General features: G+C 53.9%; 10 protein-coding genes across 10 annotated transcripts; 5 read left to right on the top strand and 5 right to left on the bottom strand.

Moving 5' to 3' along the window:
* Positions 1–371: 371 nt before the first annotated feature.
* On the bottom strand, positions 372–2,782 carry N7462_008020 (kinesin family protein; the record flags this gene model as incomplete). Its single annotated transcript, XM_057079738.1, has 4 exons — positions 372–1,336; positions 1,402–1,960; positions 2,024–2,433; positions 2,515–2,782. 4 exons carry the CDS (start codon positions 2,780–2,782, stop codon positions 372–374), a joined length of 2,202 nt encoding a protein of 733 aa, XP_056932408.1.
* A 1,022-nt stretch (positions 2,783–3,804) lies between these two features.
* Positions 3,805–6,710, top strand: N7462_008019 (COPII subunit SEC24; the record flags this gene model as incomplete). Its single annotated transcript, XM_057079737.1, has 2 exons — positions 3,805–6,042; positions 6,135–6,710. 2 exons carry the CDS (start codon positions 3,805–3,807, stop codon positions 6,708–6,710), a joined length of 2,814 nt encoding a protein of 937 aa, XP_056932407.1.
* Positions 6,711–9,719: 3,009 nt separating this feature from the next.
* Positions 9,720–11,166, top strand: N7462_008018 (mitogen-activated protein kinase; the record flags this gene model as incomplete). The annotated part of the gene is made up of 5 exons (XM_057079736.1): positions 9,720–9,829; positions 9,906–10,101; positions 10,204–10,633; positions 10,684–11,031; positions 11,138–11,166. 5 exons carry the CDS (start codon positions 9,720–9,722, stop codon positions 11,164–11,166), a joined length of 1,113 nt encoding a protein of 370 aa, XP_056932406.1.
* Positions 11,167–11,729: 563 nt separating this feature from the next.
* N7462_008017 (uroporphyrinogen-III synthase HEM4) lies at positions 11,730–12,748 on the bottom strand (the record flags this gene model as incomplete). The annotated part of the gene is made up of 2 exons (XM_057079735.1): positions 11,730–12,420; positions 12,447–12,748. The coding sequence occupies 2 exons, from the start codon at positions 12,746–12,748 to the stop codon at positions 11,730–11,732; spliced, it is 993 nt and encodes a 330-aa protein (XP_056932405.1).
* Positions 12,749–13,071: 323 nt separating this feature from the next.
* N7462_008016 (complex I NDUFA9 subunit family protein) lies at positions 13,072–14,738 on the bottom strand (the record flags this gene model as incomplete). The annotated part of the gene is made up of 9 exons (XM_057079734.1): positions 13,072–13,170; positions 13,241–13,579; positions 13,643–13,801; positions 13,872–14,013; positions 14,072–14,163; positions 14,225–14,319; positions 14,381–14,443; positions 14,513–14,526; positions 14,590–14,738. 9 exons carry the CDS (start codon positions 14,736–14,738, stop codon positions 13,072–13,074), a joined length of 1,152 nt encoding a protein of 383 aa, XP_056932404.1.
* A 1,606-nt stretch (positions 14,739–16,344) lies between these two features.
* N7462_008015 (histidine triad nucleotide-binding protein 2 mitochondrial) lies at positions 16,345–17,425 on the top strand (the record flags this gene model as incomplete). Its single annotated transcript, XM_057079733.1, has 5 exons — positions 16,345–16,455; positions 16,504–16,566; positions 16,750–16,818; positions 17,049–17,141; positions 17,318–17,425. 5 exons carry the CDS (start codon positions 16,345–16,347, stop codon positions 17,423–17,425), a joined length of 444 nt encoding a protein of 147 aa, XP_056932403.1.
* Positions 17,426–17,886: 461 nt separating this feature from the next.
* N7462_008014 (CRAL-TRIO domain-containing protein) lies at positions 17,887–19,473 on the bottom strand (the record flags this gene model as incomplete). The annotated part of the gene is made up of 3 exons (XM_057079732.1): positions 17,887–18,495; positions 18,566–18,607; positions 18,679–19,473. The coding sequence occupies 3 exons, from the start codon at positions 19,471–19,473 to the stop codon at positions 17,887–17,889; spliced, it is 1,446 nt and encodes a 481-aa protein (XP_056932402.1).
* Positions 19,474–19,487: 14 nt separating this feature from the next.
* On the bottom strand, positions 19,488–19,868 carry N7462_008013 (CRAL-TRIO domain-containing protein; the record flags this gene model as incomplete). The annotated part of the gene is made up of 1 exon (XM_057079731.1): positions 19,488–19,868. One exon carries the CDS (start codon positions 19,866–19,868, stop codon positions 19,488–19,490), a length of 381 nt encoding a protein of 126 aa, XP_056932401.1.
* A 717-nt stretch (positions 19,869–20,585) lies between these two features.
* Positions 20,586–21,457, top strand: N7462_008012 (DASH complex subunit DAM1; the record flags this gene model as incomplete). The annotated part of the gene is made up of 4 exons (XM_057079730.1): positions 20,586–20,888; positions 20,986–21,037; positions 21,107–21,155; positions 21,268–21,457. 4 exons carry the CDS (start codon positions 20,586–20,588, stop codon positions 21,455–21,457), a joined length of 594 nt encoding a protein of 197 aa, XP_056932400.1.
* Positions 21,458–22,641: 1,184 nt separating this feature from the next.
* Positions 22,642–24,550, top strand: N7462_008011 (uncharacterized protein; the record flags this gene model as incomplete). Its single annotated transcript, XM_057079729.1, has 6 exons — positions 22,642–22,708; positions 22,784–23,191; positions 23,279–23,604; positions 23,675–24,103; positions 24,165–24,374; positions 24,440–24,550. 6 exons carry the CDS (start codon positions 22,642–22,644, stop codon positions 24,548–24,550), a joined length of 1,551 nt encoding a protein of 516 aa, XP_056932399.1.
* Positions 24,551–25,015: the final 465 nt, after the last annotated feature.

Below are 25,015 nucleotides of genomic sequence, written 5' to 3'. Positions count from 1 at the left end.
AATAGGTTTTGGACGGCCTTTACTTATAGACACAATACATATATAGAATTAGCTTCTGCAACTACAATGTTGACTAGGAACTCACACTAGTTAGGAGCTAGACGGCCATACCTCTAGACGTCAAATTTCAACATGATCAAAATCACCTACGCACTATCACCGAAGGACATAAAAATGAAGTAGAAAAAAGACTCTATTGTCCTAAAGGAGGCAACCTTCGAGCCCGGAGTGGGATCGGAACCAGAACGCCCCAGCACCGTCGCTGATGGAAGATGCATGATATAGTAACACCAAAATGCCAGAGTAATATATGCCCAAGCCACATCAAGATGAAGAAAGAAAGAAAACGAAAAGAACCAACACACGTTTATCTAATCAGACCAAGACACCATTGCGCATGTTCTCAACCGTACGAACACCAACCCCTTCAACGTGCTCAGCTCCGCCAGGCTGCTCACTTGGAACTGCGGCTGGTCCAATGTCATTTCATGGTGTTCGGTGCTCAACGACGCCTGGTCCATCTCACAAAGGCAGTCAACAATAGCTTCGGCCTTCTTGGCACCCACACCTTTGAGAAGCTTGATTTGGCTGACATCGCGTGAGTTGATGATGGAGAGGAGGTGAATGGTCCGTGGCGAGACGGTAGGGTCCTCAAAATCATCTAGAGCGCTGAGATCACCATCACTCTGACGAACAGACTTGGAGGTGGCGCGCTTCTTCTGCCGGGGGAGGAAGCTATCCTCATCGCTGGAGAACCCATCCGCACCAGGCTGATTTATATACTCCTCATCCATATCCTCGGCTTGACGCTTCCCCGAGGTCATAGTCGGCTCCTTCTTCAGAGACAGCATGCTACCGAAGCGCCCCTTGGCAGGCGGAGACGTGGGAGCAACGGACTGACGCGGGTGAGATTTGCCCTGGATACGGTCTTTCAGAGCAGCAATCTTGGCTACCAGCTTCTCGTTGTGCGGGAAATGCGGCAGCGCCAATTGATACATTCTCAGCGCGGAGCTATTTTCACCACGGGCTTGGTGCTGCTTGGCCATGAGGAGATAAGACAGACCCTCCGCGCGAGCATCCTCCGTGCCCTCGATGCGCTGTTCCAGAAGCTCCAGTCGACGCTGGACCTGCTCATTGAGCTCGCGGACCTGCGTCTGCCGTGACTGCTCGCTGACAGCCCGGACAGCGAGTATTTCCTCAACCTTCTTCTCAACCATCTCCTCAATCTTCGCGGCAGAGAGATCGCCATATCCGGAAAGAGGTTGTGTGGAAGCGAGGATTTGCCGGGGGGCTTCAATGTCCGGATGGGATGCGAGTCTGAGGAAAGAGAAGTTCGCTTGGCACCGTCCGGTTTCCGGAGTTGAGTAATATTCTTTGGCTGTGGTCGATCGGAGAACACACTGAATGCCTTCAGCGGCTTATCGTCCTTATTGGCCGGGTCCTTGACCGCAGGTGCCGACATGTTGACATTCACAGAAGCAGTGAGAGGACGCAGAGGCTGCCGAGATGCCGCCAATGATGGCCGAACCGCGGGCCGTGCAGGGCCCTTGAAGATAGGATCATTTTCGATCTCTCGTACCTCGATTTTCCTGGTGCGGTTGGCGACGTTCAGGGAGCTTATGGTGTCCAGATGGTATGAGCGGACAGGGGCAAGGTTGAGAATCATGACCGTTAAACCATTATTTTGACCCAATGACAATATTCGAGTCATTTTGGACTCGCGATATGGGATTCGGTGCTGCTTTTTCGTGATCGCCTCCACACACTGCGCTAGAACGAATAGGCTCTTGTTGATACTGGCCGACTCCACCATGCGTTCCTTGTCATTCTCCGTTCGTCGGTTGTCTTCCGAGCCTGCCAGGTCAATTGCCGAAGCAGTACTGATACGAGTCTTCTCTGGTGTAATTACGGTGATCTTCACTCCCAGGATAGCATGAGACCGTGACGAATGAGCATTGAGCTGGAAAAAGATCAGCGGTCAGCCAAGGCAACTGGGGAAGGCATTGGGAAATTTAAAACGAACCTTTGTTGCAGAGGTAGATCGGTTGGTGTTAGCCTGGTCGTACAGCCCTTCAAACTCCTTGAGGCTCGTGCAGGGCTTTTCGGTAAGTCCACAAACAACAGTCTTGCCCCCATTGTCCCGCAGAGGCAGTCCAGCCAAGGTGCGCTTCTCTGGAGGCTCGAACAGATCGTAGACCTTGTCGTTGTAGATCTCGTAGTAACTTAACGATACCTGGACGGTCGTCTCCCCATTGCTGTCCTTTTCCATCTTGCGACTCCGTCTATAAATTCCGCTCAGGAGTCGGGGAATAACGCCTCGTTCCGCAAGGCTTTTACCGCCGCGCATTGTGTGTGTTTTCCCGGTTCCAGTGACACCGTAAGCGAAAAGAGTGACATCGAATCCATTGAAGAGATGCTTGATGGTGGGTGCAACTGCATGATATACCATTGATGAGCATCGACCTTTGTCCGAACCAGGACCTCTTGATCCTCGCTACGGGTCGCACCACTTACCCTCGGCATCGAATAGCTCCTGCTGGGCCACATCGGCATCGTAGACAGCATTGAATTGAAAAGTGTATTCCTCGCCCTCATTCTTTGGGTTAGGAATCCGCACGACGTTATCCCTATCCCTCAACGCGGCCAGCTTACGGTCGCTATTCAGGGATTGCTGGGACTTGCCATCGGTCGTTCCAGCCGAGGATCCGGTGCGAAGAATAATATCAAGCTCTCGTTCAGACTTGAGGAGGGGTCGAACCCGCGCGACGACCCGAACACTCATTATGACGGTTCACGCATCCACCAGCGTTGATCTGCAGGAAGCTTTGGTTGCTGAGGGAGGACCGGATCCAATCTGATTGCCAATGGCCCGCTGAAAGAACCGCACGAAAGAAAGAAAAAGAGAAAATATAAAATTAAAGTCCCCCCAAAGAAAAGAAAACCTACCTACCGTGGTGGACGTCGATGCAGAACTGGAGAATGCAGTGGTGGAGGTGTTCGTGTGTCGCGGAAGACATTGTGGTCGGTGTGTTGGCCAGGCAACGGTGGTCTCTTGCGGCCACATTCTTGCCGATGGTGAGAACCGGAGAGGACTAGACAGAGAACCAAGTCCGAAGGTCGGGGCTATTGTGAATTGAAGGAAGGTGATTTCGAGGTCTTCGGGCTCAATATTTCCGGTACAGCGGACCGAATGGCCTGCTGAGACTCTGCGTTCATAAACCAACGCTGCTGTTGGTGGTCGAGCACTTGGTCTGTGTACTAAGTACCCGGGGGGTCACCAGAAATGTACAAATATATATTCCTGATTATCAGCTCCGCAAATGTCTCGGACTTGTCCAGAAGAACCGGAAAAGATCTAAACCGAGTAAAATACATGCCCTTTTCCGCCATCAATTGATATACAGCTATCAACCGTCCAGTTGAGGGTTGTCTATAGGATGGCCGAACTCACATGTGCCCGCAACCCCGTGATTGGCTGGTCGGCCGCAACCTAAAGGCCACCTTCGCCATCACCGCCTCCTTTGCATCCCTCCCCTCTCCGTCATTGAAGTCCTCGGTACGAGCTCCCCCTTGTCTTTTGAGTGCTATTGGAACGGCGCAGCTGTGCTCACTGATTCCTATCCTGTATCTCGTTTTTCTGGTCGATGGTCAAGCTGATTGTGGGGTTCTAGCGAAGCTGTCACCCGCGACCCCATATTTAACCAAATCACCCTCAACCCCCTCGCCAAATTCGTCACCCATCCCAAACTCCTCATTCTCCCCGAGAAGTTTCTTTCCGGCGGTTTCTCCCACTCGCAGACCTTCATGGCAGCTCCACAAGGGGGTTACCCTCCCCAGGAAGGGTATGCCCAGCCCGGCTACGGCTCCCCGGATCCCGCACAACAATCGCCCGTCGCCGCGCAGGGAGCGCCGGCTCCTGCGGCCGCTGGACGGAAGAAGAGAACGTACGCGGGCGAGGCGTTCGAGTTCGGTTCTGGTGCCAATGCCGCGCTCGGAGGACAACCCACCGCCGGCGGGGCTTACGGAGCCTATCCCCAGCAGCCGCAAGCTGCAGGATACCAGCAACCTGCGTACGGCGTTGACCCGAACCAAATGCAGCCCGCCGCGGCAGGCTATGCGCCCCCCCTCGTCCGATGTTGCGCAAATGACCCAGCAGTTTGGTGGCATGGGTATGAGCGAGCCGCACCACATGCCTCCCGCGCAGCCACAACCTGCGGTGCAGCCCCAGCGTCAAGTCCCACTCAACCAGCTTTATCCGACAGACCTCATCTCGCAGCCGTTCAACGTTGCAGAGCTGGATTACCCTCCACCTCCTATCATTCTGCCTCCACAGGTAGGGCTGGAAATCCTCCCCGATTGTTGATTAGATTCGGTGGGAAGCTAATCTCCCACAGACCAGTGTTTTCGAGTCTCCCACCGCCAATTGCCCCCCCCAAATACATGCGATCCACATTGAATGCAGTTCCCACGAACAATTCGCTCCTCAAGAAATCCAAGCTTCCCTTCGCTCTCGTCATTCAGCCCTATGCCGCTCTTCATGATGCCGAGGACCCTATTCCCGTGATTCCGGATCAAGTCATTTCACGGTGCAGACGTTGCCGCTCCTACATCAACCCCTTCGTCACCTTCCTCGATCATGGCCACCGCTGGCGTTGTAACATGTGTAATCTGACTAATGATGTGCCCCAAGCGTTTGACTGGGATTCGACATTGCAAAAGCCGGCGGATCGTTCATTGCGTGCGGATTTAAACCATAGCATGGTGGAATTTGTTGCGCCCCAGGAGTACATGGTTCGACCACCCCAGCCGCTTGTTTATCTCTTTTTGATCGATGTGAGCTATTCGTCCGTGAGCAGTGCCCTTCTGGCCACCAGCGCACGCTGCATCAAAGAGAGTCTCGACCGCATCCCCAACGCGGACCGCCGCACTAGATTGGGTTTTATCGCCGTGGACTCGAGCTTGCACTACTTCAGCATTCCTCGCGATGGGTCCGGCTCCTCGGATCCCCGCATGCTGGTTGTCAGCGACCTTGATGAGCCCTTCCTGCCTATCCCTGGTGACCTTCTGGTGACCCTGAGTGAATGCCGGGAGAACATCGAGTCTTTCCTGGATAAGCTACAGTCAATGTTTGAGAACACCCAGAACAACAGCTGTGCCATGGGCTCCGCTCTGCGCGCTGGTTATAAGCTCATCTCGTCTGTTGGTGGCAAGATGACGGTTCTCAGCGCGTCTCTGCCCAACATTGGTACTGGTGCGCTTACTATGCGAGAGGATAAGAAGGTGCTTGGTACGAATAAGGAGTCTAGTCTTCTCCAGACCGCCAACTCCTTCTACAAGAGCTTTGCTGTCGAGTGCTCCAAGGCTCAGGTCTCTGTGGATATGTTCCTTTTCTCATCCCAATACCAGGATGTGGCATCCCTCAGCTGCTTACCCCGGTACACTGGTGGACAAACCTACTTCTACCCTGGCTGGAATGCCACGCGAAGTGAAGATGCTATGAAGTTTGCACGCGAATTCTCGGAGTATCTGTCCTCTGAAATTGGTCTTGAGGCTGTTCTCCGAGTGCGTGCCACCACCGGTCTCCGCATGAGCACCTTCTATGGCAACTTCTTCAACCGCTCCTCCGATCTCTGCGCTTTCCCTGCTTTCCCCCGTGATCAGGCATATGTGGTTGAGGTGGCTATTGATGAGACCGTGGCCAAGCCAGTTGTCTGCTTGCAAGCCGCCGTGCTTCACACGACTTGCAATGGCGAGCGTCGGATTCGTGTCATCACTGTCGCCCTGCCGACCACCACCAACCTGGCCGATATCTACGCTTCGGCGGATCAGCAGGCTATCACGACTTTCTTCAGTCACAAGGCCGTCGAACGCGTGCTGAGCAGCGGTCTCGAGCCTGCCCGTGAGGCTCTGCAGGCCAAGATCATCGAGCTATTGACCACCTACCGCAAGGAGCTTGCAGGCGGTAGTGTCGGCGGCGGTGGTCTCCAGTTCCCAGCTAACCTGCGTGGCTTGCCAGTCCTTTTCCTTGCCCTGATGAAGAATGTAAGTTTTTGTGGATGGTTCCTCTTGATACAACCCCGTCCGATTCGATATGTTTTCGTTTTCTTCCGTTACTAATTGCAATACACTTCTAGCTTGGTCTTCGTAAGTCCGCCCAGATTCCCACGGATATGCGGTCTGCGGCTCTGTGTCTGTTATCCACCCTGCCCCTACCGCTCCTCATCCAGTACATTTATCCCAAGATGTATTCTCTCCACGACATGCCCGACGCTGCGGGTGTGCCCGATGCGCAGACCGGCGAGATTGTTCTCCCTCCGACTGTCAACCTGTCGTCGGGCCGTATCGCCTCGTACGGTCTGTATTTGATCGACGATGGCCAGACCCAGTTCCTGTGGGTTGGCCGCGACGCCGTCCCCCAGCTGGTGGAGGATGTGTTCGGCGTGCCGGACAAGAGCCAGCTGCGGGTGGGCAAGACCACCCTCCCCGAGGTGGACAACGAGTTCAATCAGCGTGTGCGGGCCGTGATCGAGAAGAGCCGGGACCATCACTCGAAGGGAGTGGGTAGTATGATTGTGCCGCATCTGTACGTGGTACGGGAGGATGGCGAGCCGGGCCTGCGTCTTTGGGCGCAGACGATGCTGGTGGAGGATCGTGCCGACCAGAGTGTCAGCTTAGACCAGTGGATGACGACGCTACGGGAGAAGGTATGACCTGACATTTCTTCTAACTCTGCATCTCCATTCTTCTCTCTTCTCCCGTCCGTCTCTAGTCCTTGTGTTCCTAGAGCTCACAATTAAACTCCCAGGTGGTGCAATAAACGCCCGTCCGATTCTCACCGGTGCTTTGTTAATCCCCTTCCTCCTCTTGTCCTCTCTTGGTTCTCTCCATCTTTCTCTATCTATGTCTACATCTCTCTCGCTCATGAAATCCCTCTCTCCATACCTCTCTCATGAAATTCCCTCTCTGTTGTTCTTGACTCGCCCTCCCGTTCTGTATCTCCCGCCAGTGTACCATTACGGATCAAGGGCACGGATCTCTCGCTGAAGATCATCCCCCTACCCTTTTGATCCCATTTTGGAAGTAGTAGACCCGGGTGTTTTCGATTTTTTGTTCTCTTCCCTCCTCTCTCTTCCTCTATAGGGCGCTTCAAGCCCCATCATCTACAGGAAAGTAGTTCGAAAATCTCAGTTGACGTCATGGCTGTAGTATTCGGGTCCCTCTATCTGGTCTGGTCCATTAGTTTAACCATTAGTTCCAGAGTGGGATCCGCTTGCGTTTCAGATTCCGTTTCAGTCCGCCGCCGGGTCCTTCTTTCGTGTCCTTGACCGTCTCGTCGTTTCTCGACTCCTCCAGGCTCTGGCCAGGATGTTCGCCGAGGGCCCAGCTATCCCGCTTCCACTCATCCCGTAGGGTTCACACCTTCCAGCGCGGCTTCCTCTCTGATTCGTTCCCTGCCAGCCCTGCGACCTCCAATCAGCACCGCCTCTTCCCTCTTCCCTCTTCCCCCTACTGTGTAATCATGAAACCGAGCTGCGAGCCGGGATCACCCCAATCACACGCGTGAGGCTGCGGGGAGAGGGGGGGGGGGACGTGGAAGGGGAGCGGGCGAGTCACTGTGATTGTGACCAGCTCCGACAGTAGCGCCGGTGGGCGTGGACGCGACGGGCCCAGCGTGAGCCATTTGGCGCTGGTGGCGGGTCGCGGTCGGGGACTTTGCTTGGGCACCCTGGGGCTTCTCTAGTGTTGCTCTCATGAACACGCTTCTCTCTGTCTCTCCTCATTCTCTCTCTCGTTCTCTCCAAGTTCGGGTGTTTCGTATTGGTCTAGTCATTTGTTTCTCGTTCGTATCCTCCGTATTGCCCGTCTGTCTCCGTGTTCTGCAGACGACGCGCTCTAGCGCCAAGTGGACACTGTGGAGCCACCGCGACGACCGAGCCAAGGTTCAGGCGATCAAACCTGTCGGAACGAGTAAACCATAAATAAGAGTTCACCTGTGCAAGCAAAACAAAGAGGACCAGAAAAGCCGCGCCAATGATTGGATCGATGCGCTAGACTCCCTCTCCCCATCGCCCTGGTGCCCTCGAGACTGTAGGATCGAGCCAGAGACTGCCCCCTCGCAATGGCTGGATCGCATGGACTCTCGCTGGACTCGGGAGGCCCGTCTAGTTCCTTGCCCCAATCAATAGCCTCGAGCTAGCTAGAACTATCAGATCGCGAGAGCGCCAGTATACAACGACAGGCCCTGGGACATCCCGCCACGAACCGGGATGGGATCTCTTGCGTCCATTGGATCCATCTATAGAGTCTCGATGGTCTTATACCCTTTCTTATAACGAGACGAGACATTGGTCGCACTTTGTCGGGGCAAATGGTTTCAGCCAGCAAAACCGGCCGCGAGAGGACCGAGAATGCCAGCCATTGGAGCAACTCGCAGATTTGCTAGAGTCTGCGAGTTGTGATAGATCGAGGATCGAGGACCACGAGCCCCTCGCGTGTTTCCTCGCCCATGCAGACTGGCTTGGGTACATTAGTCCATTGGTACATTGGTACATTGGTGCTGCTGCTGCTGCTGCTGCCGTCACGGCGCTTATTTTATCGCCCTTCAGCCCCCGCTCCTCCCCCCCCCTTTTTATTTATTTGATTCTCATATATGGACTATGTAGTCTGCTACTTTGGTCCCATTTCCCGTTTCCCGCTTCCCACCGATTCCCATTTTGTCTCTAGTCTTTCGCCCGCACGTCCGCGAGTCTGTTGGACCTAGTCGACTGCCGCTGCCCCACCACCGCCCGACACAGCGGCCCGTGGCTGAGTTCCGTTCCTCGCTCTTCCCTCCCCACCTTACCACCTTACGTGCACCTCCACGACTCCCCCTCTCCCCATATCCTCGTTCTGCTCCGGAACCAGACAAACACACCTTCCTCCGGTACGTCCCTCCCTTCGGTGCCTTCCTCGCGATCTACTCTGGTTGCCGCGCTCTACCCTTCCGACGATCTGCGGGAGAGCGACAGCGCAACCCCGCCTCGGCTCCCCCAACCTGGCACGCGCGAAGTGCTAACCTGGAAACTCCCTTTCAGCCTCTCCACACTCTACCCTCTTGTCGCAGCCAGCTGGACGGTCTTGCTCCGATTCGATTAACGTCTCAGAGCTCGGGCCACTCCTCCAGTGATCGTACATTTGTCCCCTCGCAGCGTTACGCCTCGTCCCCCCTGATCGTTGCTCCCCTTCTCCGCCGTCAGAGCTTCGTTCGACTTTCCACGTTCCCGACAAACCGGTGGCCGCGGTCGTGCGACAGGCCTCGAAGCATACTTGAAGACTCGAGGGATTGAAAAAAGGAGCTGGACCACTCGAAAGAACTCGCCTTCATTCCTCAGCGCAAACGAATGTAAGTTCTGCTCTCCCCTCCTCCGATTCCTTTCTTTCTTTCTTTTTTTTTTTTTTTTTTTATCTTTTGGCAAACACCCCATCTCTGTGTGTTCGAATTGCGATATTCGTGCTCCAGCTTGTTCACCACGGGCTGCTGGTTCCCTCGGCGGCTGTCTTCTCGTTTGATCCCCGAGGGAACGGTGTTCCTGCCGTCATCTGGAGTTGACGGTTTTCTTCCGAGCCAATGGGATCCCGTTGCCCGCAGCATGGATTATTTTCTCTCGCACCCTTTTGTCTCTCTGGGCTTCAAGGTTACGAGCTAACCCGCGCCCCCCCAGTTCCACCGAATCGGCGATATGGGTCAACAGGCCCCTCCCCAGGGAGGCTCCCGCAAGATCTCCTTCAACGTCTCCGACCAGTACGAGATTCAAGATGTCATCGGTGAAGGTGCATACGGTGTGGTCTGGTAAGTTCCAATCAGTGCAGAGGAGAAGAAAGATGAAGAGGGGGAAACTCAGGAGCCAAGCTCATTATCGACACAGCTCGGCCATTCACAAACCGTCTGGCCAGAAGGTTGCCATCAAAAAGATCACCCCGTTCGACCACTCCATGTTCTGCCTGCGAACCTTGCGTGAAATGAAGCTGTTGCGCTATTTCAACCACGAGAACATTATCTCTATTCTTGATATCCAACGGCCTCGCAGCTACGAGGCCTTTAGCGAGGTGTACTTGATTCAGGTAGGGAACCCCATTGCCTGCTCTCGGAGCAGAAGAGAACAAAAACCAAAAAAAAAATCAAAGATCATTCAGAGCTAAATTCTCTATCTCATGTTCTTACAGGAGCTGATGGAAACCGATATGCACCGTGTCATTCGCACACAAGATCTGTCAGATGACCACTGTCAATACTTTATCTACCAGACGCTACGTGCGCTCAAAGCTATGCATTCCGCCAATGTCCTTCACCGTGATTTGAAGCCCTCCAACTTGCTGCTTAACGCCAACTGCGATTTGAAAGTTTGCGATTTCGGTCTGGCCCGATCAGCTGCGTCCACCGACGATAACTCGGGATTTATGACAGAATACGTCGCCACTCGTTGGTATCGTGCGCCGGAGATTATGTTGACGTTTAAGGAGTACACCAAAGCCATTGATGTGTGGAGTGTCGGCTGTATTTTGGCTGAGATGCTAAGTGGCAAGCCACTGTTCCCCGGCAAGGACTGTACGAAAGACCCCCTCTTCCCTTCCCTCGCAGAATACCGAATTGCGCGTACTTTAGCTTCATTTTTCACTGTACTTTGTCTGACAATTATCTCCCAGACCACCACCAGCTCACTCTGATCCTGGATGTCCTTGGCACCCCGACAATGGAGGACTATTATGGCATCAAATCCCGACGAGCACGCGAGTACATCCGCTCTCTTCCGTTCAAGAAGAAGATTCCCTTCCGCGCCCTCTTCCCCAAGAGCAACGACATGGCCTTGGATCTGCTCGAGAAACTACTGGCATTCAACCCGGCCAAGCGGATCACGGTCGAGGAGGCCCTGCGTCACCCTTACCTGGAGCCATATCACGACCCGGAGGATGAGCCTACAGCCCCGCCAATCCCAGAGGCCTTCTTCGACTTTGACAAGAATAAGGATGCCTTGAGTAAGGAACAATTGAAAAGTAAGCAACCTTCTACTCTAGCTTTGGATTGTTTTGGTTATTTTGTTAGAAACACTGGTTATCTCCCTGTCCACATTAACTAACTTTTTTTTCCCCTCTCATCCAGTGCTGATCTACGAGGAGATCATGCGGTAAGCCAGGATGGTCAACGTGTCAATAGCCAAGCAATTTATGTGTTTATTTTCATTTATTTCCCTTCCTTTTCTCTCGAATCTTTATTTTTTCTCCGATCTCTTTTGAGCATGCAAGTCAATTCAAATTCCAACCTGTCAGCGTGCGCGAAGGAGAACCTCGTGGTTTTAGATAGCCAGGGCACAAGACATGGGAAGCAACGCAAATGAAAAGAAAATTGAAACAATCCCATGGTACCGTGCTCAGCCCAACGCCCTAGTCAAATGCATATCAGTTAAAGTCGCACCCGAAGCCTCTCTCTCTCTCTCGCTCGCTCCCTACACATAGCAGTCATAAACCGTTGTCACCCATGATCGGGTTCTGAAAAAGGAAACCCATTTTCAATACCCTGTTCCAAACCCTTATCCCATATATACAATACATAACTCCAAGCCCACATTATCTCCATCAAAGCCAGCATAATAGCTAAACCCCCTCCCCCCCTTCTCTTTCTATCTCTGTCTCTATCTCTATCGCTTTCTCTTCCTCTCTCTCTCTCTCTCTCTCTCTCTCTCTCTCTCTCTCTCTTACACGCCCCCTGTCCTCCCCTCCATAAACCTCCGAATGCCTTCCCCAACCCCTTCAGGACTCGGCTTCTCCGCACAAACATCCGCCTCAACCCCAAACTCCGCCCTCAGATAATCCCTCGTCGTCGGTCCAATCGTCGCAATCAATACCTCCCTCTTAGCCTCCTCCTCATTCTCCTCCTTCCCGCCCTCTCCCTCCCTTCTTTCCCGCGCAAACGACCCCCGCCCCAACACCCGCACAACAGCCTCGCACCCCGTCGGCGAAAACACAACAACCCACAGCACGCCCGTGCACTCCTGCACCGCGCGCGCGAACGCGCCCTCGAACGACGGCACTGCGCCCGTCTCGTAGACGACCAGCTCATCGACGGTAACGCGCTCGGACGGGGCGCGCGCGGGGTCGGACAGGGTCTTGGGGATGATGTCGCGGCGGGTCTCGCCGACGAGGAAGAGGAGGGCGGGCTTGGTGGGTGAGGCGGCGTGCAGGGCGTTATAATGCTGGAGGATGAACTCGGCGAGGTGGGCGCCGTTGCCGGAGTCGGCGCCGTGGATGGTGGCGGTAGGGAAGTGGGTGTCGCGGAGGGTTGTGAGGGAGCGGGCGGTGGCGGGGCCGACGGTGTAGAGGGGGATTGAGGGAATTGGGGGGGGCGGATGGGACTGGGAGATGAGATTGTTAGAGGTCTGGGTGCTCCTGGAAAAGAGTGGGGGGAGGGGAACGTACGGCCGTGGGAGTCGATCATGGCGGCGAAGGCCTCGACGGCGCGCTGGCTAGTGAATATGAGGCCGCCATACTTCTTGGGCGCGCCATTGGGGTCGCGGGCAATGTGCTCCGGCGAGGCGGAGGGCGTGAACGAGCCAGAGGCGAAGAGTTCGCGGACGGTGGAGAGATTCTCGTTGTGGAAGCGGTGCTCGAGGACGGGGATGAAGGTGGGGGTATAGTTGGCGGAGAAGTAGTCCTCGTAGCCATCATGAGGAGAGGACTTGGTTTTGAGAAGGAAGATTGGAGGTTGAGGAGGCATGATGGGATGAAAGAAGTCTAAGGAGGAGGGTTGGGGAAGTGAAGAAGCTTGGGAGTTGAGCGTAAACGATGATGTGATGTTATCGCGATTGCGGGGAGCTCTTTTTTTTTCCGGGGCGCATCTGCCGCTCAATGAGAGGATGCACCTCACACCCCGCCATTGAACGAGATCGACGGGCTGCAGAGACATGAAGATTCACAATTTACTTGGAATCGGTTGAATTGAACGACTGAGTCGGTTTTTTTTTATTCAAATCCAGACAACAAAAGGAAATAAAATTTGGGTCTAGGAAGCATAGCTTATGTACACATTAAAAACACAGACTACTGGTCGTCCAGCACATGCAGATACTTCTTCTCCTCGCGTTGCTCACGCTCGGTGGCCGGGGGAAGATCGTAGTATGAAGCGCTACGGTATCCTTGCTAAAGGGTTGTTAGCATAGATCCCAACATCCATTTCACGGCAGGGGCTAGGAAAGAAGTCGAAACGTACCAAGTAGTGGAAGGTCAGGTCGGCCAGGTCGGCAGTCTCCTCCATGCCCAGATCCTTGAAGGTCTTAGCGCTGGTGTCAATCTCCTGGTTCAGGAACTCGCGCTCGACCTCGTCGGCGGAGATGGTGTGCCACCACAGATACTTGTTCAGATAGAAGGCGAAAGGCTTGAGGATAGCCTTGGGGACATTGATGTGGGTGCGCTTCTTGACAATTTCACGGTCCACCAGCTCGGCAATCTCGGCGGTCGAGTAGTTCTTGGGGCCGTAAAGCTCGAAAGTCTGACCCACGGTGCTGTCATCATGCAGCATCTTCTCAAGGGCGGCGCCAACGTCGATGGCCTGGAAAGCGCAGCATTAATACCAGCGGTCATCAATTGCTAGAAAAAGTATCATTAAACTTACGTGGACGGGCCAGTAGCGCTCCTGCATGTGGTTGGCAGTGAACAAGTTGGACGCGCTAGCAAGCTTGTGGAGCAGGTTGTCCTCGAAGCCAAACATCGGGGCAGGGCGCACGATGGTGGTCTCAGGGTAAATGGACCGGACGATCTCCTCACCCCAGGCCTAATTTGCATCTACGTCAGTCTTGTCTCTCGTGTTGCAACCCTCGAAATAAAGGACTCGATAAACCCACCTTAGTGGCAAAGAACTCAGAAGACGAGTCACGGCGGGCGTTATAGGAAGAAACGTGGATGAAGCGGTCCACATCGTACTTGGCGACAGCCTCCGCGATGCGCTCCGCACCGTCAACGTGCACATCAGCATAGGTGAAGTTCCTGGCAATTCCTGTCAGTTGATTCTGAACACTGGTCTATATGCCACGCTGATACGCACTTGGTAGGGTACTGGCGACCAGTCAAGTTGTAGACAACATCGGAGTGACGAACACTCTCCTCGATGGACTGGGTGTTGCGCAGGTCGTATTCCTGTAGACGGGTCAACCGGCTACCTCTATCAATCGATATCCTGCTCCAGTGGTCTGCTTACCATAAAAGTAATACGACCGAGATCACCAGTCACCTTCAGGTGACGCTTGGTCATCTCTTCACGGTAGGGGACCACCACATTGCATCCCTGCTTAGCTGTGGGATGTCAGTCGTTCGCTGCTCTCGCCCTTCTTTTCCAGACAGACTCTCCACCTACCGAGCTTGTTGACAATATAACGACCCAGGAAACCAGTGGCACCGAAGACAGTCGCGGTATGGCCTAGAAAGGAGTGGTGAGCATATATCCGCACGGATGAATGAGGTCGGAACATCAAGGGCTAGGCGGTACCTCCGAGAGACGAGCTATATGACGCAGCAATGTTAGAGATCAAAAAACACTCTGATTCAGTGCAATTGAGTACTTACCGGCCACCCTGGACCTTGAGAACGGGCTTTCCGGTGCGAGTGATGGCGACATCCTGGAGGTTGCGGCGCTGGAACTGAACCTGCACCCGCGGGGCGGGGACAAAGGCCCGCGACCCCAGGGCAGGATTAATGGACCGACACTTCTGCATGGCCTCTGCGTACGACTCGCGAGACCTGGTAGAGAGGAGTGGTTGCCGATTGGCGTGGTGAGGAGCAGTTGAATGGGCTTTCGCAGGTCCACTGCAATTCGGGAACACGGGACTCTGGCGCTAGGCCTGATTCGGAAGTCGGCGACACCCACCTCTGTTGGTCTCAATTCCTTCTATTCTTTTTCTTTTTGTACTTTTATTCTTTCTGTGTTCAAATCATGTTTGTTATTTCTATTACTGAGAGGTATTTAAGGATAGACTTACGAGGGTGACGTGGTGTTGAATGCATATCGACCTTGAGTGCTTATGAAAGGTCTGACAATATACCGCCTGTGATTGGGTGCGTACCCCAACCCGCTCGATGATGCGAATGACACCGCACTAGGGATCCTCATAGGGACTACCAATGATCCCCTTCTTGACCCCGTGAACTGGTTCTCTAGCTCTAGAGTCTAGTATCTGGTATTTATATCTCTTGACTTAAAACATTGTCGTGGTCAATCTGTGGTTTAGTTGCATACCTTGAGTACCTCTCTGCATTGAGATATAGGTGAGCTGTCCGGACTTTGAAATATAGATTCAGATGCGACGAGGGGCAGTTTGAACCGCAGCAGGTGAAAGCCTGCATATTAAACAGGTGACTGAATCCGTTGACTAGGACAAGTGTGCTCTCAGAATTGCGTGCGATTAATAAATGATTATAGCTGATTTTAAGCCCATCAAGTTACGATGCTCTCAAGTATCCATTCCAGACATGCGGCCAGTTGCGAACCATCCGTTGCAATCTAACAAAGGAACGACCGATAACTTCTGGTTCCAAGGGCAAGGATGTGGCAAGCTTAAATTGTATAAGTTTCTCGTCTCCAGCCAACACGTAGACATGGTAATAGTTCTGGCAAGACTCAAGATACACTTTAGGGGCACTCCCGATCACATGCGAAGGGTGAGCCAGACAAATAAGGTACATAAAATGGATTTTAGACTTCATATTTCCTAGAAAATGCTCTTTCGCTTATTTGCAGCCTTATGGCCCATCCTAGATAGAAGGAGAAAGCAATGACGGTCTGCTGCGTATACAGTTGGATCGAGGGTTGACACCAACCTTATGCACACGCACTTATAAATTTGAGATGCGACAAAAATCCAACCAAATTGGAGTGGAAATGCGTCAAAAACCAGCTGGAGGGTAAGGGGGACCAAAAGTCATCAAAAATGCAAAAAGAAAATAAAAGAAACGACAGCTATGTCGTAGCGTGTGAGGTCCAAAGATTCAATAGAGGAGTTTTGTGGGCAAACCACGGCCATCTCTGGTAAAAGGCAAGAAATGGGTTCTGTACTAGCTTGTCCCACTCCTCGGGGTTTCCCCCCCATTTGTGCCCCATATACCCCCTTTTTCCCGGCCCTCGTCACCCGTTCGAACCCGGGCATCCGCACTCTCTTTTTCCTTCTCTCGGAGCTGTTTATGGGAAAAACGAACCCCGCATATCGATGACTTCAATCGATCGCCTCCCTTCCCCCATTCAAAGCAGCCTTCAATTCTAGCGCAGCCATATTTGCTTTTGATTCCTGCTTGGAACTCGGAAACTACCACACTACTCAGCTCAAAATGTCTACCGCTGCTTGTATTTTCTGCAAAATCATCAAGGGTATGCAACCCCGTCGTCCGCATGCTTTCTTCCTGGCCTGCGCGACTCGGTCGGGTTCACGCGCAACAATCGTATACTAATTGTTTCTTCGCGACCCAGGAGATATCCCTTCCTTCAAGCTCTTTGAGAGCGACAAGGTCTTTGCTTTCCTCGATATCCAGCCGCTGAGCCGCGGCCACGCGGTATGTATCCCCTCTCTTCCCTAGTGTTTGCTTCCCCCGCACCCGTCGCGGAGCCGGCCAGCAAGGTCGTTCTGGGCTTTGCGTATTCATTTGATCCGAGCGCAATTTCACTCCTCTGTTTGAACCACGGCTATCTGAGGACCCTTGCCGTAACCCGGAAACGCTGATTGACCATCTCAATAGCTCGTCATCCCCAAGTTCCACGGTGCCAAGCTCACCGATATCCCCGACGAGGACCTGCTCGAGATTTTGGTGAGTGAATCCCACAAGGAGAAGAAGAGATATACATCGACAGAAAGCAAGGATCGATGTGATACAAGTTGGAGGAAAGTCTAGAGAGAACGGTGCCTTGGGAGGAACAGGGACCTGAGGAGACCACATCAGTCCCCAAGGTCCTTGTCCAGATGCACCAATTGGCGAAGAGAAGTGGAAAGACTGGATGACGACAAGGCAATTTGGCTAACAGGTTATCTTTCCAACAGCCCGTGGCGAAGAAGATCGCTATCGCTAGCGGTGCCACGGACTACAATATTCTGCAGAACAACGGGCGCATTGCGCATCAGGTTGTGGACCATGTGAGTAGTGCTCCCATTCTCACAGCTATGCCCTCGATTTCTAATGCTCGATACAACATGACAGGTCCATTTTCACATGGTATGATCTCCCGCACTACTTCGCCCCCGTGCACTTCCGCTAGTCTCATCTGCTGGATCCTGTGCAACTGGTCCGAATGCTAACATGTCTCGCACAGATCCCCAAGCCCAACGAGCAGGAGGGTATGTCCATTGGCTGGCCGACTCAGGAAACCGACATGGACAAGTTGAAGGCGCTGTTCGAGGAGATCAAGGCGAAGATGTAAAAGGGGTCGGGGTTAGACTACTTGTACCACTGGATGGTATTTAGTTCGGCAAAAGTCGGTGGCTTTTTTACGATAGCGCGTAGACTCGCTAGCAATGCCATTGATGTTACAGGCTCTTATATAGAGTGCCTAGTATTGCCAATCGTTCCTGGAAACCAGTTAGAATGTTCGCTCATGTGAGACAAGGTATTCAGATGCTGCGCATCATCCAAGTTACAGCAGAATACCGTGGAATATATGGTCTATATATTCTCTAGCTGACGACTCTAATAGAACAACCCACGCTGTACTTCCCTGCCTATAAATTTACACACAGAGAAAAAAAAAAAAAAGAAAGAAAACAAGCGGAACAACACATGCAAGACGCATTCTAAAACACCTCAAATCTAACAAACCCCAAAACAAAGATCAACCATGCAGCCGAAATAACCCTGGAAGTAGCACTAAGCGGCTCATGCGCTCTAGGCAGCATCGGTCGCCTCACCCGCAGCACCCGCATCAGTCTTCTCCTCACTCTTTTTCGAAGCTTCGGGGTAAAACTCGATCTTGCCGTCGCCCTTGATAATATCCAGTCGGTCATACAACGAGCGAGCCCGGATATACGGGTCCAGCACCCAGTATTGCGTGCGCAGTTGCTCAATCAAGCCACTGCGCTTTTCCCGCGCGGCAGCCACCGCCTCGCTCTCTTTCTTGTAGCTGGCGCGGATCCATTCAATGGTGATGTCTTGGATCTCTTTGGCGAGTATCTGGCGCTCGGCGATCAGCTTGTCGCGAGTCTCGGTATCTTCCATTTTAGTGTTCTCGCCGTCTCGGATCTCGGCATAGGCGTACTCCCAGTTCTCGTCACCTTCGAGCTCTTTCATGATCTGGCCCGGGGGAATGAAGGCTTCTAAGTCTTCGCGGTTCTTGGTGAAATGGATCTTGGCGGCGACCACAGGGTCGAGCCAGCCCTTGATGATGCTCCAGATGCTGGAGAAGATCCACGGAGCCTTGTGGATGAGAACAGAGCCAAGAGATTCAGGGTAGTTGGCTTCGAAGCACTTAATCATGAACTTTACGGGGGTGTAGTCCTGAGAGGATCCGAGTTAGTACACACGTGAGAGAAGACAATATCCAATCGAGAAAGAGGCGAATACATACCATATTGGCCAGAGTGAAGTTAGTCATATCAAATACGATCGTCTAGGAGAATGCTCGTCAGATTTCCACTGTGTCTCCAAAGGTAAAACAACAGCCGCAATGCAGTCACCTACCGCAGTCTCGATCGGGGGCGCCAACAACAACCGCGCCGTCTCAATTGTATACACCGTAAACCGCTCCAGTGTGTCGACCTCCTGCTCCGACGCGCGGTGCAGCCGCACGCGGACCACACAGATGGGCCGGCCGAACCGGTCCACGCCGTGCAAGAAACTCTTGCCCATGCGCATCTGGTGCAAAAATTCCTCGCCTTTCTTCTTCTCCGCGGAGTCGGAGCTCTTGGACAGCCGAAGGGCCTGGGCCTCACCATTGGCCATGATATCATCGTCGACATGGACCTCCTGCAGACGCCAGCGCATGGTGGAGATGAGCATGATCAGAGCCTTCTTGACATCCCACTTGCGTGCGCGCAGGAACCGCAGGAGTAAGGAGTCGGGGTTGTCCTGCTTGACCATGTTCCAGAAGGCGGTGCGGATCTCCTCCGGCTGCAGCTCGACGAGGGCCTGTTGGAACTCCTTCGACTGGCCGAACTTGTCGTCCCCGTCGGAGATGTTGATCGAGGCCAGGCTCGAGGTGATCCCGTTCGCGGAGGCAACGCTCTTCGTGTCGTCGTCCGTGTCGTCGCTGCGGCCCCAGAGTCCCCACCGACGCTTGCCGCCGGCCTTCTTCTTGTCTGGAGTCGGGCTGGAGGAAGCCTCCGTCTGGCTGGCGCCATTGGTCTGGGAGGCCTCTTCGATGACATCGAGCGGGACACCGAAGACCTTGAGGGCGAGCACCCAGAACTCTTGCAGCTTGGTCTCTTGCTCCGGGGTGAGATTCCCGAGGGTACCGGGGGCTTGCTCCACGGGCATGGTGGCGAGGGTATCTATGATTTCAAGAAACGAGCCTGATCCTTGCGGAAGTATCGGAATCGACGGCGGCGAGGGCGACGAGACGGGGTCCGTGGGGGGAAGTATTTATTGTGTAGCCAGGCGCCTCCGCCCAGGGCGAGTAGGGTGAATGTGATCGACCAGAGAGAGGACGCTTCCCTCGGTTGTGCCTGGGGTGCCTGGGGTTCCTGGGGTTCCTGAGATGAGGGACGAGTGGAGTAGTCGAGTCGCGTGCGTGGAAGGGACCGGGGCAGGCGAGGGTACTGGAAGACGATCTGTGCGCTTCGTCGCGGGGAAGCAGAAGCAGACAGCGGACGAGGAACCGGACAGGGTTTGGCCGAGGAAGTGATACGGCGCAGAATCTGGCAGGCCCGCATGTGGCGAGCAGTGGGGCGATGTCTCGAACTCAAGGGACCAGCACACACAGCAGAGGGAAACCAAGTATGGCGGAGGGGCGACAACCCCGTTTGTCTGGTCTTTTGGTCCTTGGGCTTTGGGGGCTTTGGGGGGCTTTCGGGGTTGGTGCAGGGTTGCGGATGTCGGCAAAGTGGATTCCCTCGCCATCAGGACGATGACGATCTGCCCGACTTGCCCGGTTTTGCGGGGAAGGGCGAGCCTCAAGTAGCGGCATTGCCATCGGAGGCCACAAGCAGCGAGGAATTGCGATGTCCCGAGCCGCTGGGAAATTCTCCGGAAGTCTGACTACGTACTCGATCGTGCGCTACAGTGCGTCGTCCCTGGCAGTCGACCTTCGCTCTCCCCCATTCTGGCCCCGATGCGCGCGCACACGGGCGCGTCGTTCGGCCGCGGGGGGATCAACGGCCGCCTTCCTCTACTGCGTCTAGTCGGTTCAGCCGAAGCCACTTTCCTCGAAGCAAAAAGACCTCCGATTCGAGTTCTGCGTTGGGCGGTGTTTCTGAAACTCCCCACCGCCTCCAGCTTCGTCCCCGCCCGGGATCCCCTCGCCAAACAAAACAACCCGAAACACGCGAAACGTCGACTCAGCCAAAGTCTCGCTGACCCCCTCACCCTCCCAACCAGGAGTCTAGAGAATTCCAGGAGTCACGTCTTTGCAGATGGATGGCGCCCCTGCAATGAGGTCTTCCTCGCGTCCGAGGCCCTCCTCACGCCCGACAACCCCTCTGCGACCCAGCTCGCGGTCATCCCTCCGTGAGGCCCATGGCTTCGGGCACAGCATCAGCAATGCGGGATACGGCCAGCCCGCGATCAATGCCTTAGAACCCCAGTTCGCCGAGCTGGCCGACTCCATGGCCGACCTGGAAGCCAATCTCATGCACCTGCAGTTGATGCACGAGAGCCTGACGCGGTTCACCGAGAGTTTCGCCAGTTTTCTGTACGGACTGAACATGAACGCGTTCTGCGTGGATTTTCCCGAGGTAGGTGGGATGGCGATGGCGCATGAACACCCCGACCTGTCGCCGGCGACCTCCCGGGGGTACCAGCACTGGCTGGATGCTAACGCAAAGATCGCAGGCCCCGATAACCGATTCGTTCAAGCGAGTCAAGCAAGCAGAAGCCACAAAAGGTAGGGGCAGTCAGCACCCACGGTCCGCCACAGGCTAGAATGGAGAAGCTCACAAACCATCGTGCACAGAAGCGGAAGACGAGATAGCTCGAGCGGATGATGGCGAGATGACTTTCCTGTGAGTCCGACCCATTGACGGGGGTTCTTCCTGGATTCCAACCGGGGCCCGATGACCGCCTTGAGCCCGCTCAACTCGGAACTTTTGGGATTGACCTTGTTGATCGCCCTAGAACTACGGATACCTCCTTTGTCGACCACCCGCCCAGCACCGTTTCCTCGAAACCCACCTCGAAATACTCGGCGCCTACGCGCGGCTTGACGCGTGGTACCACCCGGGGCTCGGCGACCAGCCGGTACACCACTCGGGGCACCACTCGAGGGCGACCAAGTGCCCTTCCCCGAGGGCGAGGGGTGCGGTGAACGGTCCGGATACGGCGTGCGGACCTGTCCGACCCCAGCGCTTGCACAGGGGAGGCCCTTAAGAGTGGACGGCAGATAATATTATCTCAAAGAAACCACCCTCCATTGCGCCGCGGGAGGAGGCTGGCTAGCTGATTTGCACTTCGCATCTGTGTCTCTGGACAGGGGATGCTGAATGGCCGCTGAAGATGTTCTGCGTCCTGCGAGGCTCCGCAAGCGGAGCCCCGATCGCGCGATGGCGGCGCCCCCCCGGGGGCGAACATGAAAGCCTAGTAATAATTATGAAATATGATGAGAAATGAAGCCCTATGCCCAACCGAATGTGCACATTGTAGTTCTCCAGTAATGCTATATTGATCCCGATCACTATTGCCCTCTATCGCCCACTATCGCCCAAAATAGTCTAAAGAAAAAGGGTCGAATCCCAAGCTCTGAAGCTCTGGTCTGTCAAGTTGGGGTTTGCGGGACGGAGACTCGCGGTTGCTCCGATGGCTGATCCGGCGGTAAATCGGGATCAGGCGAAAAAAATGGCCCGCCCGATGGCAAACCAACCTCTCCGCCCTGACCATTCTCCATACATTGATACTTGATACTTGATACTTTTGATACCGTGATACGGTAATACTCCCGATTCGGCTCATCTGTTCTTCATTGGCCTGGAGTCCCTTTTGATCTGGTCTATCCCATTGGAGCCGGGGGCATGGTGGTAGCGCTGTGACGTGAGCTGCCGCGGCAACCCTTGAGAGACGGCGAGAGCCCTATAGCTCACACATCCCACGGCCCCTCGCGCCCTAAACAACGACAACCTGATTCATTTGGTCGATTTGTTAGTTTGAACGAAACCTGTTCATATGTCCCGTCACCAGTGATACTGATTACTCCTCACCCAGGGCAATGCTGCTACTCAGGGGGAGTCCTTGAGGCTGAAACTAGATACCTTGATCACCCCCGCGGCCATAGAGCTGACCGGACCGTGGACGTTTCAGGCTGTTCATTCTTCCTGCTAATTCCTTTCTTTTTCTTCTCTTCGTTTACTTCGAGAGGGCAGGAACCCTTCTAGTAACACGTCAACCACGTCATCATCGCATCCGGCTGAAGCCCTCTCATCATCTCATCCCCTTTCTTCTCTTTTTTTTTTTTTCTTTTTTTTTTTTTGGCATCATTCAATTCTTTTTCATCCCAAAATGGCAAACCCCAAACCAGGGACTCTCGATTCCTTTCATCTCTTATCTGAAGCTGCATTTGGCTGCGGTACGTGTTCATGCCTCTCACGGTTCTAAGCGGGGATGGATTGCGAGGGAATGACCGACTGATATCTCCCACCAGAACATCTTGCCACCACTTTGAAAGATGGATCGGCTGCTGGTCAGTTCAAGAATGGCTACCGCAAGCACTATGATTCGCTGGCACCATACACCAAGCCTGAAGCCGTTGCGGCGCCGGCGACGGGCTTGCGTACAATAGCATCCCTGAAGCCGAAGTATCACTGTTTGAACTGCTCGGAAATTTGTCTGAACAGCGAACGCAATGCACACACTAAGAAGACTGGTCATCTATTTTGTAAGTCCTGCCTGTTTTTACAAGCCCCCGGGAGAGTCGGCCCCGGCGTTAATGCCAAGTCTTCAGATATGGAGTCGCGCAATCGCTTCGTTTTTTGTGAGAAATGTGCGGATTTCATTTATGACCACGGCCTAGAGAGGCTTTGTGGCCCTACTGGCAAGTTTGAGCTTCAAGGTTAGTTTCAGGAAGTTTGGGGTTGAGGCTTGATCTAGGGGGATGGAACGGTAAAATGAACACGGAACTGACAAACCCGACGTATAGAGGGCAAAGGCAAATGGCATAATGACTCGGCATCTGAGCTTTATGTCAAGACCAATGCCAATAAGAACCCCTGCTCCCGCCGTGGTGCTCGCGGCGTGTGGAATATGGGGCAGACTTGCTACCAGGCAGTCATTCTCCAGGCTCTCCTGCATGACCCTACACTGAACGCCTATTTCCTCGCTGGAGGCCATGATATTCACACTTGCAGTAGAAACTTTTGCATGGCCTGCGCTGCCACGGAGGTATTCATGGATTTTAATAGTGGCGAGAAGACAGATGCTGTCTCGGCTGCGACCCTACTCTATCATGGATGGGATGCATCACGGGTATGAGCCTCCCGTGACATAAAAATTGATGTGTACAATGAGGGACTCAACTAACATTAATTCTTTCTAGGAAATGGCGGGATACCGCCAGCAGGATGCCCACGAGTACTTCCAATTCTTAGTTAACGCCCTTCACTCCTGCACTCCCGGACACTCGGAGAGCTACGAGAAGAAATGCGAGTGCTTCTTCCACCGTACCTTCTACGGCGAACTCCGCAGCAGTGTCATGTGCCACAAGTGCGGCAAAACCACCCACACCTACGACCCTATGGCGGACCTGAGCCTGGACGTCCAGTTGCAGAACAAGAAGCGCAAGTTGGGCAGGTCCAGTGCCACCTCGAGTGCGACTCTGACCAGTTGCCTGGAAAGCTTCACTGCCGTTGAGGATCTCCTCGCCGACGCCCAATACCATTGCGAGAAATGCGGCAATACCCCCCAGCGCGCGTCTAAGCGCCTCCAGATCCGAAAGCTCCCTGCCATCCTCTGCATGCAGCTTAAGGTTTGTACTATGGGATTTCCCTTCACTCTTGCAGACCTTCTTCTGACATCTCGCCCGCCAGCGCTATGAGCACAACTCAATGTCCTCGGAGAAGATGGACGGTCACATTGACTTCCCCATCACCCTGAATATGCTTCCCTACACTGTCAAGAAGGACAAAGAGCGTGTCGATACTTCCAAGTACATCTACGACCTGTCCACAGTCATAGTGCACCAGGGCACGATGGACACTGGGCACTACTTTGCCTATACTCGCCTAGGAGAAAATAAGGTACGTGTACACAAGCGCAATTCCCTTCTACTTGACTCACCTGCTCACTCCATCGCTTGCGGTAGTGGGTGTTGATGGACGACAACAAGGTCACCGTCGCCAGCGTGGCCGATGTTCTGCGGCAGGATGCCTACCTGCTGTTCTACAGTATTCGCTCGGTGGATTGGGAAAAGTGAATTAGCTTCCACTACAGTAATTCCAGGACTTGTTATTAAGCAGGGGGCCTAGCATTCTGTGTTTTTCCTGTGTTTTTTTTATTTATTTGTTTTTGTACATAGCGGGAAGTTGATCACGACCAGCAATGGATTTTCTTTATCGAATGTACCTGGACTGGCAGAGAGCAAGATAAAAGACACCGATCTGTGTCAATGCTGTAATCTTAGGCTAGAGCTCGGGCGGACGAGGAATGGGCCCCGTCCTATTAGAAAAGTCACGCACATCATGACGAAGCGACCAGCTACCAAACTACGAAGGGGTCGCTAACGGCACCATATGGAACCAGAGGGCAATTCAGACCAGTAATGCGTCTAAAGATCAGAGCTAGTCCGTGCCTTGCGTGCTCGGATTTCGCAAATAACACCTCCCAACTCAAACATACAAGCGTAGCACGCAGACTCATGGCACAAGTCCGATAGGCCGAT

The sequence above is a fragment of the Penicillium macrosclerotiorum genome (assembly GCF_028827735.1).
Source record: "Penicillium macrosclerotiorum strain IBT 26536 chromosome Unknown utg000007l_segment0_segment0, whole genome shotgun sequence".
NCBI classification, from domain to species: Eukaryota; Fungi; Ascomycota; class Eurotiomycetes; order Eurotiales; family Aspergillaceae; genus Penicillium; species Penicillium macrosclerotiorum.
Note: the sequence above shows the minus strand (reverse complement) of the source record. Positions and strands in the feature narration are given on the sequence as shown.